The sequence below is a fragment of the Pongo abelii genome, chromosome 8 (assembly GCF_028885655.2).
Source record: "Pongo abelii isolate AG06213 chromosome 8, NHGRI_mPonAbe1-v2.0_pri, whole genome shotgun sequence".
NCBI lineage: Eukaryota > Metazoa > Chordata > Mammalia > Primates > Hominidae > Pongo > Pongo abelii.
Genome location: NC_071993.2, coordinates 20,966,043 through 20,985,836, shown reverse-complemented (window position 1 = coordinate 20,985,836; position 19,794 = coordinate 20,966,043). Strand labels below are relative to the sequence as shown.

The 19,794-nt window shown below is 37.0% G+C and overlaps 1 protein-coding gene and 1 long non-coding RNA gene across 6 annotated transcripts in view; one reads left to right on the top strand and one right to left on the bottom strand.

Annotated features, from left to right (window-relative positions):
• NEBL (nebulette) overlaps positions 1-19,794 on the top strand; it is a 518,729-nt gene that overhangs the window by 417,634 nt on the left and 81,301 nt on the right. Inside the window, exons 5-7 of one of the 4 annotated variants that reach the window (XM_024253876.2) lie at positions 312-422; positions 11,410-11,511; positions 12,486-12,587. The exons of the other annotated variants lie outside the window; for them this stretch is intronic. Of the exons in view, the coding sequence (XP_024109644.1) occupies positions 312-422; positions 11,410-11,511; positions 12,486-12,587 (315 nt within the window). The remainder of the gene's footprint in view (positions 1-311; positions 423-11,409; positions 11,512-12,485; positions 12,588-19,794) is intronic. 4 annotated transcript variants of the gene reach the window in all.
• LOC129048189 (uncharacterized) overlaps positions 1-19,794 on the bottom strand; it is a 65,300-nt gene that overhangs the window by 29,564 nt on the left and 15,942 nt on the right. For both annotated transcript variants that reach the window (XR_008510311.1, XR_008510310.1), the window contains exon 3: positions 15,796-15,878. This is a non-coding gene — a long non-coding RNA (uncharacterized LOC129048189). The remainder of the gene's footprint in view (positions 1-15,795; positions 15,879-19,794) is intronic.

Here is a 19,794-nt window from a genome sequence, read left to right as displayed (position 1 = left end):
CATATCCCAGAAAGCTCTTGGATATGGATGATTTCCCAAAACTACACCTAAGGTTTAAGCTAGATGAATAAAAAGGAAATTTCATCTTTGGTCAAGGACATTTTGAAGTAAACAACAAAGAGGTAGAATTAGGAATCTAAACAGAAGCACAAAGATGAATGCATTGTGGATATTGTCTTGTTACAGAGATTTAGGTAAATTAACTATCAGTGGTGGTATTCAAATATATAAAGTCCTGGCAAAACACTGAAATTAGCAGGCAATAATTTATATGCCTCTAAATGGGACTAACAATTATTTGTGTTTTTCAGGTGGCCTACAAGCAGAAACATGATGCCGCCAAAGGATTCTCAGATTATGCCCACATGAAGGAGCCCCCTGAGGTTAAACATGCCATGGAGGTCAATAAACACCAGAGTAATGTAAGGAAGCTCATTTCTCATGATTTTCTAGCAAACTGTAGTTAAGTCATATCAGGGCTTATGATTATTTTGCTGAAATTTAAACATTACAACAGCCCTATTCAAAAAAGACTGTAATATTTCTTATCAGTCAGAGGTACATCTGAATTATTCTATCCACAGTCATTAACACCTTGCTGAATGCCTTTATGTTGTCAGGCACTTTCAGGCATTGGAATTTTGCTTTGCACAAGACGAATGTAGATCCTTCAGACCTATTGGGTTATCAAGCATTTCCAGAGCTTCCTTGACTTGATGCTGAAGCTCATGGCTTCTAAGTCTAGAATCACAGAAGAATTGGAAGAAAGGGCATCAGGAATCAATGGCCCACAGAAGGATCATTCATGAACACCAGCTATATTGTACCCACTACTGTTTTCTTTTCCTTTCTTTTCTTTTCTCTTTTCTTTTTGACATAGAGCCTTGCTCTGTCACCCAGGCTGGAGTGCAGTGGCTCAATCTCGGCTCACTGCAACCTCTGCCTCCCGGGTTCAAGCAGTTCTCTGCCTCAGCCTCCCGAGTAGCTGGGATTACAGGTGCCCGCCACCATACCGGGCTAATTTTTATATTTTTAATAGAGACGGGGTTTCACCATCTAGGCCAGGCTGGTCTTGAACTCCTGACTTCATGATCCACCTGCCTCAGCCTCCCAAAGTGCTGGGATTACAGGCATGAGCCACCATGCCTGGCCTATTGTTTCTTTTAGGATGTTTGTAAGAACAAATGGTCCAACCTAAGACCCATGGGGAATATGACAGCAATAGATGCCTAATGGCTGACTTTAAAGCCAAGACAGAGGAAGTCAGTCAGTAGAAAATCAGTTTCTTCTTTGGTAAAGGTTAGCAGTTGCATCAAGGTTTGCATGCAGTTGCTCAATTACCACCACCATCCTGGTGGCCTAGAAGAGTAATTTCTTCCTGGAATTGTAGGGGAAGCTTTTTTTTTAATCTCCTCATCCTGACTTCTCTCCAAGAGGAATGTGTGAACTGTTGGTCAGGTTCTTTATGCGTTAAAATCAGTTAAGATAAAATGCCTGTCTTTTTTGGGTCAAGAAACTCCCTTTCTTGGAAAAGTACCTGAAGTACAGTTGTCATCTCACATCGAGTCTGTTCTGCCACTTAGTCCCTTAATGGAATGGTGCTTGGCTGACCATGTGCCCCCATAGTCCCACTGTTCAGTGTTTTCCACAGAATGGCAACTGTTATTTGATATTAAATTGCAGTAAGCAAATGTTTAAGTAAAAAAGTGGAATGAGGTTTTACGTTTTATCCCAAATATACAAACATATGCCAATAGCAGAGCACTTTTCTAACATTGTTTAAGATTGCTAGGAGATGAAGAAGCTACATGTCTGTAATTATTTTAAGGGTTATTTTTAAGGGGGTGCTTTATAAGAACTGTTTGCTTAAGGATGACTGTAATAATCATAATAACTACCACTTACTGAGCATAGCCATGCACCAGGAACTATGCCAGGACTTTGATCATTTCCGATTCTCATGAAAACCCTGTACTGATTCTTATTTTGTAGATGAGGAAAATGAGACTAAGAAATCAAACTCCTGAGTCTGCTCTGTCTGTTCCACTTTGCTGTCTCCACCTTAAAGGTCACTGGCAATTAGTCAAGGTTTTAAATGCAGTTTTTAAAAACGGGGAGCAAAATAGGTTATCTTCAGATTTCAAATGCACTGCAGGAAAGAATGACAGAGAAACCCCGAGTTTCCAGTATTTTGGCACTGAAGAGACGAAATTCACATAAAAGGCCACGGGATAGAAGGTGGTCTGGTGATCTGGGTTGAGGTCTGGTGTTACACGGATCCCCAGGAGGCTCTTTCCAACTCTATAATTCAATGAAATTCAAATACGGAAGTTCCTTATCATAGAACTGGGCTTATTATTTTAACTCTGCCTTTTCTTCTAAAAGGTCTTTGATTGAGGGATTGAGGGAATAGAGTATAAAGCCCTTTTCTCCTTCATTCAATACTGTGTACTTATGGGAGAAGGCTGTGTTTGCTTATACTCCTCTGCCGACTTGACTCAACCTTTGCATGCAAAGTTTGTACATATAATAGGATTTAGAAAGTGTTTAAGACTATTTACTCAGATTTAAAGTGAGAATGATATTTGTATTCTACCTGTGAAGTAGTTGATATTCCTCTGGAGTCAAGCCACTTAGAATAATACATTTGTTGTCCCTACAATATGAAATTTAAACATAAGTCTTGAAAGTGCATCTCTTGGATCAGTGGGTGGATCTACGGAATCTCTATAAAAGACAATCTCCCATAAACCTGTCTCCTGTAAAAGTTCAGCCCAATGAAACTCATAGCAGAGAATTTACTAGTAGAATTACTCTTTCATAATGCAGACTGTCACTTTGCACTATGGCTATAAATGACTTCATTTAATTTAAAATAAAAGTGTGTCATATGTGTATCTGATTCACCTGAAAACAATGGAAGTCAACATCTTTGCCTAACTTTTTTATGTTTCCACCAAAATCAAGTCAGATTTCTAATATCTTTTAGTGAACCAAGATGTCTCTCTCTTGTGCCTTTGGTAATGTGAGTAAGCAGAAAAGAATGAGGGAGAGGGCTCATGTGACTGCATGGATGAATTTCCACCTCTGAGTATTGGAGTTCCCGGGGAAGAGTTTTCTGGAGGCAGTGGTCTTTTGCGCCACCCCAAAATTAAATGATCTCCAAACAGTAAAAATAATTATTTCTTAGAATATCCTCTACTGTAGTGAAGTGGCGTCATTGTCTGGGGTAATACCTGAGGTTCATCGTCTCATGTCAAGAAAATTAAGGACAGGGACACACACAAGGAGTGAGTTTAGGAGTGGAGGTTTACTAGGCAAAAGAAAGAGAAAGGAGAACAGCTCTCTTTCTTGTGAGAGAGAGGTGCACCCAAATGGGACTTGTGCCTTGTGGTAGAGTGCACCAGATTTTATAGATAGGCTTGAGGAGCCGGTTTCTGATTTACATAGGGCCCACAGATTGGTTGGACCAGTGTGACATTTACATAGACTGCGAGGAAGCTGGTTGCCCCGCCCTAATCATATTATGCAAATGGAGTCTTTGCCTGGCGGTTTCCATGTTGTCTGCTCCCTACTGCACACAATGTTGGAAAGGAAAAGGGAAGATGGAGCTGCCATTTTGAACATGCCTACTACCAGGTAGCGTTTTCCTATTGTCACAACTGCTAACATTCACACTTGCAAGCTTCCAGCTCACTTGCGTATGTCTGCAGCTCGATTTTACAGGCTGCTCTTTGTTAGAAAAGAAAAAGACTTTGGGGCTGCTTTTCATTAAAAGGAAAGCCTTATCAAGGACTTCCTTACCCTCACTATCTGCCTAAATAATTTGCTCTTAACTCCTGTATCAGTAGCATATACTAAAAAAGGAATTTGGAGTCAGACATTGGTTAAAATGCTTCTTGGGCACACGTTGTGTGGATGACCCTGGATGAGTTACTTAATGTCTCTAAATCTCAATTTTCTCATCTGTAAAATGGGGACAACGATATTTACCTCTGAAGATTCTCACAAGTGTTAAATGAAACATGTGTAAGGAGCTTCACAGCAGAGCCTCCATCTTAAAATTCGCTGGCATACATTATTGGTTCTATTTGGTCCTCCTTCTATTTTTAAAGGATGATTTGGGAGTTTAGAGTGATGTCATAGTTAATTTGAAACAATTAAAGGAAGTTCAATTTATAAAAGGCCAAATCAATATGAAATTTATGTTAAGAAATGTTTAGGTCGGAAGGGCATATCCAAAAGTTTCCTGAACCTATCTTATTAATACTATAATCAGAAGATGATTAAAAACAGCCAATCGAAATCTTTTTGTACCCTAAGGGACATACCCCTGCCAGTTTTTTCTAATGTAATTAGAGAAATTGGAGATATTCTATCCAGTGACTTTCCCCTAAAGATGGGCTTATAATGAAAGCCCTAGTTACATTATTAGTTCTCATCAGTCTTATCAGAGACATGAAGTCCAATAGTTCTGAAATAAGTCAAACAAATTTTAAACTCTATTTTAAGTTTTGTAAGTAATGTGGTCTATACAGACTTGTGATGAAATTGGAGTGGTAAACTTTTCCAAAACACCATATTGGTAATCGATTCAATGTGTATTAGAAAGAAGTATTCAGCGTGGGAAATGAAAGACTTAATGTTCTTTTCAAGAATGATACATGTACTTTCTTAAAATTAATAAAAACTTATCGGTAAACAATTTCTATTCCATCAGAAAGTGAGAAAGCTTAAAGATAAATCAGTAAAATGATACTAGAAAAACAATTGTGGCTCTCTGTAGTTCCCCAATGAGACTTACAATAATGGTGCTTTAGGATTTAGCATTAAAATTAGATATATTAGTGTTTTATTCATCTCTAAGACAGAATAGTTAGTAATACTTATTCTGCCTTCTATATCACAATATGGTGGTGATAAAATTAAATCATGAATAAGAAAATAAGACAACTTTTATCAACTATAGATTTATAAACAGTGACAGCAATCCTAAATGATAAGCCATTCTAGCCATAACTCTGTATTTTACTCCTCCTTTTGGAAGATTGAAAACTTTTTATCTCTTCTGAATAGTATCAGAACCTACTTTTACTTATATTTAAAAGGCTTATATTCTCTTACAGAAAAATAATATTTACAATTTAATAATTTAGTAGGTTTCTACGCACAGCATGCCTAGACAAAGATAAGCATCATTTAAGATGGAATTAGCAGTCCACATGCCTATTTGATGATACCTGGAGGGCTTCTCTAATGTGAGAGTTTTGCTAAAGACGAAGGTTTTCCTGAGATGGGTTGAACCATTGCTTAAAGATTACCACTATATACCAGTTACATGATTTGCCTCTGTTCCACAAACTTAAAAGGTTATATATCCTGTCTAGTTTCTTCTCACCAAGAATCAGTTTAACCTTCAAAGGGTTCTGGGTCAGCTGGATTTGTTTTCTTTAAGGTCTGTCTGCTCATGCAGACCTTAGACCCCACGGCTGGCTGGCTGGCTGGCTGGCTGGCTATCGCTCCTGCAAGGTTGCCATTCCTGAGCTGTCTCAATCTTCTCATCTCCAAGTGAAAGTCATCTCCTTGACTTTCACTTCAGGGAGAGTCTGTGGAGGTTTTGCTTTTCTCTGGTTTATTAACTCACCTACCAGAGAGTCTCAAATCACTGTTGCCTGAGTATAAAAAGCTTGCTGGAAGGCCACTGTGAATCCTCCAACTGCACGTGTGTCTGCCTATACCTGCAGAATAAAGGCGTCTATTTCACGTCCGCTTTCACAATCTCATATGCATTTCTCTTACTGGCCATGTCTAACCCAGAACTATTTAAGGAAAGGTATTCTGGAGGATGTAGTTCCAGCCTTAGAAGGGAGTGTTGATGTAGCCCAGTTGAGTCAAGACACATCAGGGATGAAGTGAGGATTTAATGAATTGATGCAGAAAAGGATAGCCGGGCACCTTGGAGGTTCTGCATGAGCGTAGGGAACATGCAAAAGACATGGCTCTTATGAAACAGAAGTGGAAGGATTATAAGGAGAGAACAAGCTGAGATTAAAAGACAATAAAATAAGATAAAAATATGAGCTCAGGGTGAAAGTGAATATGGTGAGATAAAGAAATTCAGAGACAGATTTTGATGGAATTCAAATATTCGTTGGAAGCAACAAAAAACAGATTTGACACTGTAGAAAAATGTGAGGCTGGGTGTGGTGGCTCACGCCTGTAATCCTAGCACGTTGGGAGGCCAAGGTATGAAGATCACTTGAGGTCAGGAGTTTGAGACCAACCTGGCCAACATGATAAACCTCGTCTCTACTAAAAATACAAAAACTATCTGGGTGTAGTGGTGCTCACCTGTAATCCCAGCTACTCAGGAGGCTGAGGCAGGAGTATTGCTTGAACCCAGGAGGTGGAGGTTGCAGTGAGCTGAGATCATGCCACTGTACTTCAGCCTGGGTGACATAGCAAGACTTCATCTCCAAAAAAGAAAAAAAAAAAAAAAAAAGTGAAATGGAGGCCGTGTTAGAACTCTCTAGATTTTGTGATGGAAATCTATCTCAAGTTAGTGCAAGTGAAAAATGAGATTCTGTTGTGTATGTAATTGGCAAATCCAAGCTATCGTCAGGCATAAGTGGGCTGGAGGCTTCACAGTGTTACCAGTACTCTTCCTCTCTCCCCATCTCTGGGCACTGGGCTGTGTATGACACTTTCAGACAGGTGCTTTCTCTGTGGATTCAAGGTGACAGCTGGTGATTCCAAACTTGAATCATCCTTAGAGCAGCTGATCTCAGAGAAAAGAAGAGCAGCTCTTTCTCCTCCAGCCTCAGATCATTCAAATGACTCTGGCCTTGGTTGGGTTATGTGTCTGTCCAGTTTCATTAATCATGGTTTCCAAATGGATGGGGTATCTGACTGGACAGCCTAAGTCAACATGAAGGCAGGCTGAACTTCAGAGGCCCACCAATCACATGGAGTGACGGGGGAGCTGTTTCCAAATTAAAAAACCTAGGCTGACAAGAAAATTTAACACATGCCCACTACAAAGGGATTAGATAGGAGAATGACTTAGATAAATGAGAAAGAATAAAGAGATACATTCAGTGAGAAGAAGCCAAGAGGAAGAGATCAAGCACATAAGGTAATAATTCTAGGTGTTCCTATGGAAGAAACCAGAATCACTATTTTCAGATAAGACTCTATACTGTTATTCACTATTAAAAGGAAAAAGTGGATCATCTTGAGTACAAGATAAATGTATAAAAATGATAATATGATAATTTCTTTGCCCAGTGCCAGACGTATAGAACAAAATGATGAAACTTCATTTAAAGGTATAATAAAACATTTAAAGAAATGGAGGAATATACCACCTTCTCCTAGGAAAAGACTGACATTTTGTTATGATATCATTTTTCTTTAAGGCATTTTATAGAATCAGTGCAATGCTCATTAAAATTACAGTTATTTCTTTTGTGGAATTGACTAAAATTATTCTAATAAAAATAAGAAAATAAATGAAGTAGATGAGTAGTAAGGAAATGAAAATTTAGCAGATATTATGATTGAAAAATTTCGTACGGTCATACCTTGAAAAAATGTTTGAGTGAGGGAGTGAACATTAAGTCCTTAATATGGTACGTAATAGTCTAAAATTGAGACTATCATTATTATTATTTTCTTTTTCTCCCCTCCTCCTTCCTTCTTTCTCTTCTTTAATCTTTCTTTCTTCTTCCTCCTCTTTTCCCCCTCCTCCTCCTGTTCTTCCTCCTCCTTGTTTGTTCTCTGCTATGCTCCGAGGACAGAGCAGGGAACAAGACATTAAGGAAAATGATGTAAAAGCAATTATTGACCCTCAAGTTCACATCTCTGCTGAGTTGATGATTTCTTCTTTTCCCTGTCCTTATGCAAAACAAGATTTATAGAGTACCACATTGTCATGAGAAGACTGAAGAGTGAAGGCCAGTCCACTGTTCCAATATGATTAGTATTTAGGGTTTGAATTTATTAAGGAATAGAAAAAAACATATGCATACACACGCTTTGACCTCCAAGCCTCTCTTCTGCTGTTACATTTTTTATTCTTCCTGAGCTCTGATGGATGGTAGATTGGAGCAAATACATATTGAGAAATGTCAGATGAGGTTCCCTTAAACCTAGTGTTACAGGAAATGGGTCCTGATCCAGACCCCAAAAGAGGGTTCTTGGATCTCACACAAGAAACAATTCAGGGTGAGCCCATAAAGTGAAAGCAAGTTCACTAGAAAAGTAAAAGAATAAAAGAATGGCTACTCCATAGACAGAGCAGCCCCGAAGGCTGCTGGTTGCCCACTTTTATGGTTATTTCTTGATGATAGGCTAAACAAGGGGTGGATTATTCATGCCTCCCCTTTTTAGAGCATATAGGGTACCGGCCTGATGTTGCCATGGGCACTTGTAAACCGTCTTGATGCTGGTGGGAGTGTAGCGCTGAGCATGACCAGAGGTCACTCTCGTCGCCATCTTGGTTTTGGTGGGTTTTAGCCAGCTTCTTTACTGCAAACTGTTTTGTCAGCAAGGTCTTTATGACATATATCTTTTGCCAGCCTCCTATCTCATTCTGTGACTTAAAATGGCTTAACCATCTGGGAATGCAGCCTAGTAGGTTTCAGCCTCATTTTACCCATTCCCTTCTCAAGATGGAGTTGCTCTGGTTCAGACGCCTCTGACACTAGCAATGAGTTACGTGTAGGACAATGAGACATCTGTGCAGGAAGCCATGTTGCCATTCCATATATATTCAGACACCCTTGTAGATAGTGACATTAGGAGTGTAACCTTCTTGAATGTCCCCCAACATAAGCCCCCTTTCCTATGGAATAGTCCCAAGGAGTGATATTCTGGAAGATCTGACAAGTGATCAGGCGCGGAAGCTTTTTTCTGTGTGGCTCCGTGGTGTCCTCTTGTTTGAATTTGCAGTTCATGTCAATCTTAATATTTGTTTTGAGTCACATATGCCGGCCTCTAATTTGCAATTTACATGGATGATGGGGCCCTATTCAAAGTCCTGCTCCTGCCGCCTTTGTGCCCTTCACCTCTCTTCACGCAGTCATTAGGCTGAACAGCATATAATTAGGTAACCCATGTAAAGCTTAGATTTCTGAAAGGTTGCGGTTCTTTTCAAAAAGTAAGGGTTTCCATTTTTACCCTCATTCTTTTCTAAACAAAAAGACATTTCCCCCCTGCGGTTTTCGTATGAATGTAGTAACTTAGAAACAGTTAGTCTTGTAGGTGGATAATAATTTGGGTTTGTTTTCACCTGAGAGCCAGTTTTTGTTTACACAGCTTGTATTTAACTCGGCGTAGGATGAGATTGATTTACCATCATTTGTGGATAAGCATGTTGCTTTTTGAAGCCAATGGAATTGGCCTGCTTAAAAAAAAATCCCTAAAGATTTAAAATCCGCCCAGCAAAATAACTCAGTTTCCAGCTTATTTTTATGTTCCTTTTACTACCTGTATGCATAAAACCTACCTGAAATGACTTGTTAACATAAAACCTCTGAAAATATAAATATGGAAGAAAACAGATGTTCTTTCTGAAATTATACTAATTGTGTTTCAGCTGTGTTCACTTGTCAGACAGATTCATGATTATAAATGTAGTTTAAAAAATAGTCCTGGTGGTGAAGCAAATGTAAGCTCATAAAAGAGTAAATAGAAGTGTATGTAAATGTTTCATTGAAATAAAATAACATAATGCACAGGGAGCCTGTTGATGTATTAATGCAGTGTCACTTCTTACACTTGATCTTATTTTTAAAAGGAGTAAGAAAGGGTGAAATTTTTAATTCTGCTAGATTGAAAGGAAACTAACAAGATATATTAATATTACTCAGAACACTGGTTTATAGCAGTCAACTAGGGAATTCATTAAAATTAGATTTTTGGGCACCATCTATCAAAATTCTGTTATAGAGGATTGTGGCTGGACCTCAGGAATCTAAATCTTTAATAAGTACCCCAAAATGATGCTATTTTAGAAAGGTTGCAGGTGACATTAGAAATATTTGTACACAATGTAATTAACTGTGCATTTTGTACAGATGTCCAGTGATACATTTCTGTGATCTTTCTGTGCTCTGAAAAAATGAAGATGGATTTTAAGAATGTCCATGACTGTGCACTTTGCATTATGACTTTAATAGAATATACTTTAAGTGCCAGCTGGTCCCTGGGGATATTGCCAAATAGAACCACATCTGGCAAATATTGCTTCAGCTCAAGACAAATCGCAAGAAATAAAGAAGTGAGCTGACCAGTGAAACATGGGCCATCGGACATTATGCCAGTTCAATTCTTGTCTCTCTTTCCGATTGCCAGTCCAGTTAATCTAAATGACGAATGTGATCTAAAGTACATTTGGCAAAATTTATGTATTTTTCTCTTTAAATCTCTACTTACCATACTTTGGCTTGTGTGTAACATGCATTCAGAAGGAGAATGTTACTCAATGTGATTGTTTTTATTTTGGGAGGCTTAAGTCATTGCAGTGATATTTATTGGGTGATAAAGCTATCAGTACCTTAGATCTCCTAGGCATGGGCCTTTGAACATTTGAAGGGAGAGAAGGGTGTAGTTGAAAGGGCAAATGCTGGAGAACTACAGAGCTTCACCACCCACCATCCCCAAGGAAATAATTTGCAATATTCTTGTGCTTGGGCTTATCTTGCACCCACTGGGGCTTGAGACTTTGTGATGGGTAAGTTGAAGTTCTTGATGAGGATATTCTGCTTATGAGTATAAATATATACACTTAGATACAAAGACATGCTCATAAAGTGGTAGATATAAAGACCCTTTAAGATTGGTTTTGTGCTTTGATCTTAGTCTTATTTCTTAGGTAGCATAAATTCAGTTCAAGTTTTGTTTTTGTTTTTGTTTTTGTTTTGAGATAAAGTCCCACTCTGTTGCCCAGTTTGGAGTGCAATGGTGCTATCTCAGCTCACTGCAACCTCTGCCTCCCGGGTTTGAGTGATTCTCCTGCCTCAGCCTCCCAAGTAGCTGGGATTACAGGCGCACACCACCATGCCCAGATAATTTTTGTATTTTTAGTAGAGATGGGGTTTCACCATGTTGGCCAGGCTGGTCTCGAACTCCTGACCTCAAGTGATCCGCCCACCTAGGCCTCCCAAAGTTCTGGGATTACAGATATGAGCCACTGTGCCTGGCCCAAATATGTTAATATCAGTGAGACATAGGTATAGTATAAAGAGTTAATATAGCTATACAAATAGATGCACAAAAAGCCAACTTAAGGTCAGTAGGCTCTCTAAGCTATTATTATGAGAATAAATAATGTTATGAACACTAAGACTAGTAGCTATGTGAAATTACTAATTTATTTATTTTTTAACCAAAACTGTCTCTGATCAGATTTCTTATAGGAAAGACGTGCAGGACACCCACACGTACAGTGCAGAGCTTGACCGACCGGACATCAAGATGGCAACCCAGATCTCTAAGATCATAAGCAATGTAACTTCTCTTTCTAAACCTTGAACAGAAATGATTTCTTACTTTTGTAGGAGGCAAAGCATAGCTTCAGTGGTGGTTGGATTGTTCATTTAATTAGTGTAACTAATCAATATAAATGAATACATCTCAATTTCCCCCCCCTAAATTATCTATTTTATTATGTTAATTATTTGGGTATATGCAGAAACAGCCCAAACTCAAATTGCCTATGGTTAGTGTCATCATACTTTTAGAGAAATAAATACTATTTAGGTATAAGTTGACATTCAGATGTCTCAGCCTGAAAGTCAAGGTTATCAGTCATATGGTCCCATATAATCTCTCCCCTCACCCTGCTCCAAAGTCTCTTGCTTGGCCTTGTTTCCATATTGCTGCTGTTCATTGCGTACATTCTGTTCCACCAACACTTACCTTTGTCCACTTCCTACATGGCGTAACTGTTTCTTATCTTCTCTAAGGTGCCCGCTTTTGTTAATACCATTTTACTTAAACATGCTGAAAACCCTGGTTGGAAATGATGATTTAACTTGAACCAAAAATTTTCATAACATTGGCTAAATTCACCCTAAAATCAATCGTTACTGTATTCAACTGCGTGTCAATCAAGTATGACCAGAACAGTTCCTGAGAATAAACAAAACTATAAAAGCTACCTATATGGAGAGTACAGGGTCTCAATTCCCCAGAAAATTTCCCTAATATTTTGTTTTAGTATTTATATATAATTACAAAGATGATGATGACTGAACACTTAGCCTCAAAATTAGTAATGATTTTACTGCAAAAAGTTGAGTTTGTTCATGTAAGCACAGGATAAAATCAATTTCTGCTTTAGCAGTCAACGTTTTAGTGTTTGATGTGTTGTAAGGAATATTAATGAGATGAAGGTCTGTTATTTTTTTTTTGGCTAATGTAAATGTAGTTCATCATTGGAGGGTAGAAATATTTAACATTGTCTTATTTATTCATTTTAGGCAGAATACAAGAAAGGGCAAGGAATAATGAATAAAGAGCCCGCTGTAATTGGAAGACCAGATTTTGAACATGCCGTGGAAGCTTCTAAACTTTCTAGTCAAGTAAGGCTTTAGTGATGATTCTATAATGACTTTATTCAGATATTTTGTTTCTAGCAGCACAGGAAAATATTTCATTTTAGATAATATCTTTAATTGCAAGGATAAACAGAGATAATGTTACTGAACCCATTTCAGATGGGCTTGCAATCATGAATTTCAATAAAGGAAAAAAATTAAGTCTAATTTTAAGCATAAAGCAAAGTTTTCTTTTCTCCAGGCATAAATCTGAACATTTTTCAATGTCTCTAGCCATGTTGTCACATTTCCCTGGATTTCCAGAAGTCATTAATAGTCATACCAAATAATTGTGTTTTAATCTACACACACACACACACACACACACACACACACAGTTTTTAACTTAGTAATAAAAATATTAATTTTCCCAATTGTCAAGTGTTTTTGTTTAATCACAAAATTTAAAAGGGGAGATGAAAATGAAGAAAACTTTGAAGTCTTATCAAAGAGCATAAAATAAGATCTGAAAAAGTATAAAGGCAGTTTATGTTTTTGGCTGAAAGTTTCAATAGATAAAGATGTCAGTTCTTTCAGAGCTATATAAATGTCATGCAACTTCTATTAGAATCCAACAGTGTGTGTTTTTTTTTTAATATGGATAAAATGATCTTAAAGTTTGTGTGGAAAGAAAATACCAGGGAATAGCCTTTGAAAGTATGAAAATGAAGACCAGTGAAGGGGAACTTAAGTTATGAGTTACTATAAGTTAATAGAAAACCACTGAAATTAAGTCAATATGGGATTGGTGTAGTGAGAGATTAAATAATCAGTAGGATAGAATAGAGAGTCCTGAAATAGATTCCAACATGTATAAGAATTTAATATATGATAAAAGTGTCGATTCAAGTCAGTGGGGAGAAGTTGGATTAGCTAATAAATGGTGCTGACATAACATACCATCTGTCATGGGAAGAGCAAAATTGGACCCAAATCTTAAACCATATACAAAAATGAATTCCAGGTGGATTAAAAATGTGAATGCAAACAATAAAATAATTTTAAAATCTTCAAAGAAAATCCAGGAGACTCTATATACCACATAAGGATAACAGAGTTGTTCTTAAGCAAGACCAGAAATCCAGAAGCTATGATAGGTAGGCACATTAACTATGTAAAAATGAAAAACTCTCCGAATGAAAAAGGTAACGGTTGTAGAGCCAACAATAATGCTAACAAACAGTAATTTTTTCACATTTATAGTGTTTTTGACTTTGGAAATACTCATTTCTCAAGTTTCAGAAGTCTTACTTGAATTACATTTCAAAGTGGAGAGATGTAAACGATGAAAGGTATGAAGTCTGATTGAAGAGCATAAAATAAGTCCCAAACAAATGAAAAGACATACTATTCTGTTGGTGAAAGAGCCTTGATACTAAACATCCTAAAAATGTTAATTCTTTCAAAGTTAATGTTAAAAGCTCCATGCAATTCCAATTGCAATCCAAAAAAGGCTTTAAAAAATTTAAATGAAATGAAAAACTTGAATAAATTAAATAATTCAGAGTTTATACAGAGAAGGATGTATCTGAGAATAGTTTTTTAAAATATAAAAAAAAAAGTAGTGGTCTTCAAATATTTGGAAAAGTACTTCTAATGCATTTGATGAGAACATTTTACTATTTTAAATATAAAATATCTATAATATACAATATCTGTAATATATAAACATTCTTTAAAAGGATTTATTTTTGCATATGGTTTAAGATTTGGGTCCAATGTTGTTCTTACCATGAATGAAAAAGATTAACGGCCCAGTAGAAAAAGGGGTAAGTGAAATGAATAGATAAGTCACAGAAGAGCAAACATAAATGGCCAATCAACAGGCGAAAAGATGCCCAAATTTATTAGTAGAAAGGGAAATACCAACAAAGTGAAAGCAAAATGTCTTGTACACCCATTTATACCCATCACAATGTGTCTTGTTAGCGTGGAGAAGAAAGAAGCGTCCTTAGAAAGTTCATGTGTCGGAGGTAGATTTTAGCTAATTTGGATTTAATGGGAGAAGTAAACTCTAGTCAAGGGGAAGGCCCCAAATACAGGCTGGGAGTAAGCATGCCAAGGGACATAAATCTGATGGCGGAGCCTCTGAGCAGGAGGATATAGTTGTGCACGTATAAAAAGGATTTTGAGAGGAGTTTAGGTATTGTGTGATGATGGATGGGTCAATGTGTATTGATTTTGACTATAAGCCATTGCTTAGAGAACAGAATAGGAATAATGTGTTCATATATATAATTTTTCCCCATTTTTTTATCGTGATAAAATATATATAACATAAAATTTACCATCTGAGCCATTTTTAAGTGTGCATTTCAGTGGCATTAAATGTGTTTATAATGTTGTGCTACTCTCACCACCATCCATCTCCAGGACTCTTTCCATCCTGTAAAAGTGAAACTCTATACCCGTTAAATAATAACTCATCCCAATGCCCCCTTCCCAGAATAGTGTGTTCTATGAGCAAATAATGATTTAAAAAAAAGTGATTTCAGAACGCAATTATAGGAAGCATTTTAGGGTTCAATTCCAAAAAGTAAACATCAGAACTACCTTTTGCCATGTTAACTGTAGTCTCTCAGGGAAGAAAGAAGACATCACTGAAGATTTTGAGCAAAGATTGATTGTGAAGAAAATACTTAGGGAAGGTTAACGTGGTGTCACTGGGCAGGAAAGTCTGGCTCACAAGTGGTGAACCTCCCAGAAGCCAGCTGGGCTGTGACAGTGGTAACCTGTACATAAAGTGATGAGAACCTGAATAGACTCTGTGGCAGTAGGAATGAAAATGAAGTGGACACAACTGCTCCCTGGGAGAGGCAGACATGAGAGATGCCCAAATGCAATTATGCCTCATAGTAATTGTTTTACAGTTAACAAGGGACTTTCACTTATAAAGCAACTTTATAACTCAGGAGGCTACTGATGCGCAAGAGGTTGGGGACATGTCTGGGTGACATTCTCATTAAAGGGCTGTGACTCTAAGCTCTACATATTCCCAGTAGTGCTTGTTGAAGAGACAGGAGATATGGGCATCACTTCAGATTTCCAGCATAGCTACCTGGCCTCTTACAACTTCACCCTTTTCTGGGGACAAAGATTCCCCATCAGTTACATAGGAGAGAAAACAAATTCCGGAGAAGCAGTATGGTTTGGTCTAGTGGTTAAGAAAATGTACCCTGGAGCAGGGCCGTACCTGGGTTACACTCCTGGTTCTGTTGCTTGCTATCAGAATGATCTTGGACAAATTGCTTCATTTCTCTATTTTTGTTTCCTCACCTGTAAAATGGGGATGACAGCAACAGTACTTACTTCTCAGGGTTGCTGTGAAGGTTAAATGAGTTACTGTGAGTAAAACACTTAAAATGGTGCCTGGCCCATAGAAACATGACATAATTTCATAGGAATAATTTTACTTTAGGTATTCAAAATAGTTTTCTATTCTACATTTTTAGATGAATTCATGCACAGAATGGAGAAGGAATATGAACACTGTCTGTGAGATTCTGGCCTTAAATTCATTCCATCACAATCCTGTTTGAGAACCCTTAGAAGAAAGTTTTGACATTTGAGCTTTATTTTCACATTTCAAATTCAATCCACAAAAATTCCCCCATTTGATCCTTACTTGGGCTTGAAAACAGATTTTTTTTCTTCAATCTCAAATCATTTAGCAACTGAGTAATCAGATTCTTAAGCAGATTGTAATTTTTAAGTTACATTATAGCTATCGTGTTTATTTTTTCATGTCATGTAAGATTTTATAAGCTGTATAAAACTCACAAGAAAAGGGGAAAGCTGGGAAAATAAATAATAGGAATTCTTGGATGAACTCAGTATATTCCATTTGTGTTTTCAGGTCTATCAATTATAACAGAAATTTGGGCAGCAAGTTTAGTTTCTTATTTTCATTGAGAGCATTAAAGCTTTTAGTCTGCTCCTAAACTAATGATAAAGTCACATAAATACATAGAAGGCAAATGATTTAGGGATTTAATAAGTAGGGAGATGATAATGGATAGAATGCAGGGGGAAAAAGAGCACCAGAGCACCAGAAGCATTGTAACAGAGAAGGCAATGACAAGACAATGATCAAGGTATGTGGGGTTAAGACCTGTCTGATGAAAGGATGGGAACAGAGAGTGAATGGGCAGGATTCTCACCTTTCATCTGTAAATTGAACTCTGTGGGATTTTACCCAGGAAAGATAATGGGAACACATACCAAACTCTTCTTATATTAGCTTCTACAATAGCTTTGTTCCCATAGTTGTAAACTTTCCCTTTTTAAAATTTGCAATATACATAAAATTATGGCCAGGTTATTAAAAAAAGTCATTAAAAAACTAAAGCAAAAATGTCCTGTGCCAAGATGAAGGGATTGGTGTATATGTATCTCAAATGTAAGTACAGTAACTGTTTAATTCATTGACTTTAAAAATTCTAAGAGTAGTTTATTAATTAATATATCTACTGATCATCTTGTTACTTGGAATTTGTCTATATGATGAATAGATTCCTTGTTCAGTTTTATAACCTCAAGGAAAAGCTATGTATTTATAATAATTAGCATTGTTCTAAAATTGCATTAATACATTGAAAAGAATGGGTTTTAAACCTAAAAATCACATTATAAATTGCCATGAAAATTTAGTAATAAGCAGTGGCCTTAAATTGCAAGGGGTATTAATTGGTCTGGAGAATCTACCATTCTCCCATCCTGGCAAGCACTCCCTGCGCCAGCCTCGTCACACCCAAGTATCAGCTCAAATGTCATTTTCCTGACTCGCCAATTGAAATATTGCTCTCCTCCCCTTTATTCTCTGCTCTCCTTTACAGTTCTTAATACAATTTGTAGTAGTTGCATAATATATACGTGTATGTGTGTGTTTTAGAAATCCATTTCACTTCCCACAAGGCAGGCTCCATGGAGACAGGGCTCATATGCCTTTGATCCACTATTATGGGAAAACAGATTAGGCTGCCAATAGATGTATAGAGCCTGATTAAACCAATATTCTCTGGATCATTAACATTTGGTGCAAAGTCAGTAAGACGTTATTTTGCAAGGACAATTAGAGCAGAGATATTGTATTGTGTAAAATTAAGACTTAAAGATATTATTGATTTTATGATGAGTTCTATGTAAAAATCTGTCCTGTCTTCCTTGACAGCTTTTAGTTTGATTTCATCCAAGATTGCTGGGGATTGATATCTATAGATACGTAGTATTGTGTTATTTGCTTACTTTTCATTTTCAATGATAATTAAGGTACACTTATCAAGCTATTTCTTTGCTAAAATGTGTTTATGTGGCTATGGTGAAACACCTTCATTCAGGGTCTGCTTTTTTGTGCCTTTGCTGGCTTTTTGCGAGTCTGAGTCACAGATGATGTCAGTATAAAGTTTTGGGTTTGCGTGTTAGACTTCACACATACCCAAGTGCAGTTATGAGGATCTGGATCCTCATATGAGGATATGCAGATGTAACTTCTCATTTTTTTATATGAGAAGTTGTGCAGTTAAGGAGAGCTACAATGCTGTCACTGTAGCTTAACAGTATCCATGTTTTCTCCAAGTGTGAGCCTCTGAAAATCCTGCTGTCTCTTATAATTCTTTAAAAAACATCTAGGAGTTTGATCCTATATACCTATACAGTATTTTTTTAAAGGTTTTATTTCCCTGATGTGATTATTATGCATTGCATGCCTGTATCAAAACATATAATGTACCCCATAAATATAATACATACACCTACTATGTACCCACAAAGATTAAAAATAAAAAAAATTAATAAAAAAAGGTGATAAATATTAGGACCACTAGGCACACTAGTCATAATGTAAATAAAGCCAGTCATATGGAGTAACTTCATTTGTTTCCAGAATAATTATGTAGGTATAAGGAGTAACATTGTGTCTTAAAACCATGGCAAAGTCACTCCAATACCTGTTCCTCCCTTTCTCAAATGATCTTAAAACTGAAAGGGTTATGCCTTGTTCCGTGGTTGGATAACAAGTTATAGTCAAGGAAAAGCATTTCCTGGATCTCTCAGAAGATGCAAACCTGCATGAGGAGGTAGACACACAAATGTATGAACTCTAGGTTGAAAATACAATAGAATGTTGAGTGTGTCTGTGTAGTCTAGCGAGTGAACAAGTCAGGTGAGTGATGTGACTCACTTCAACCATTTGGTTATCTTCTTAGTTCATTTTACCTGCATTCCTTACAGAAAGAGCAAGGTTAGAAACAATTGGGTGTCAGTGTCTGGTCCATGCATTTTTTTATATGATGTAGTTATGTTACTATTGTGGTTCGTTAATGAGGGAAACTTGTGTTTTTGTTCCTTAGGCATCTTGAATCAAATCACTCACTGTAGTGAACATTCAAACAAGATAAATTTCACAATACAATGCTTATTATTACATTTAATATAAATATATGAATAACAGATAGATTATTGTTTCTTAGAAATGTATAGATGGTCCCTGACTTCTAGTGGTTCAATTTAAGACTGTTTAACCTTACCATGGCGTGGAAGTGATACACATTTAGTAGAAACCATACTTCAAGTACCCATATAACGATTCTGCTTTTCACTTTCATTACAGTATTCAACAAATTATATGAGATGTTCAACGTGTGTAAAACAGGCTTGTTATTAGATGATTTTGCCTAGCTGTAGGCTAAGGCAATTGTTCTGAGCATGTTTAAGGTAGGCCAGGCTAAGCTGTGATGTTTGGTAGGTTAGATGTATAGGGTGCATTTTTAACTTACATTTTTAACTTATGGTGGGTTTATTGAGATGCAGCCCCATCATAAGTTGAGGAAGGGGTGTCTGTACATTTACTTGGGAGAGCATATGCAAGGTTTAATAACAAAGGAATTTATCAGTTTCATTTTCAAGTACTCCAGTGTAATTATGCTGGAAACCTCAGAGTTTGCAAAAACAGTATGATGGGCTCTCTGTGTGCAAAGATCATATAACCTACTTTTGCCATTTAGCTAATACAGTGTTAATGAATCTAGCTGAGTCAGAAGTGTCATTCCAGCAGAAAGCTGTTGAAGAGTCTACCATCTTTGTTCAATTAATATCCTTTAGGCCCTACAAACTTAGGAGAGACAGAACCAGTGAATAAAATATGGTAAACATATAACAGAAGGGTGAAGAGGGCAATAAGACTGTGGCTGGGGGC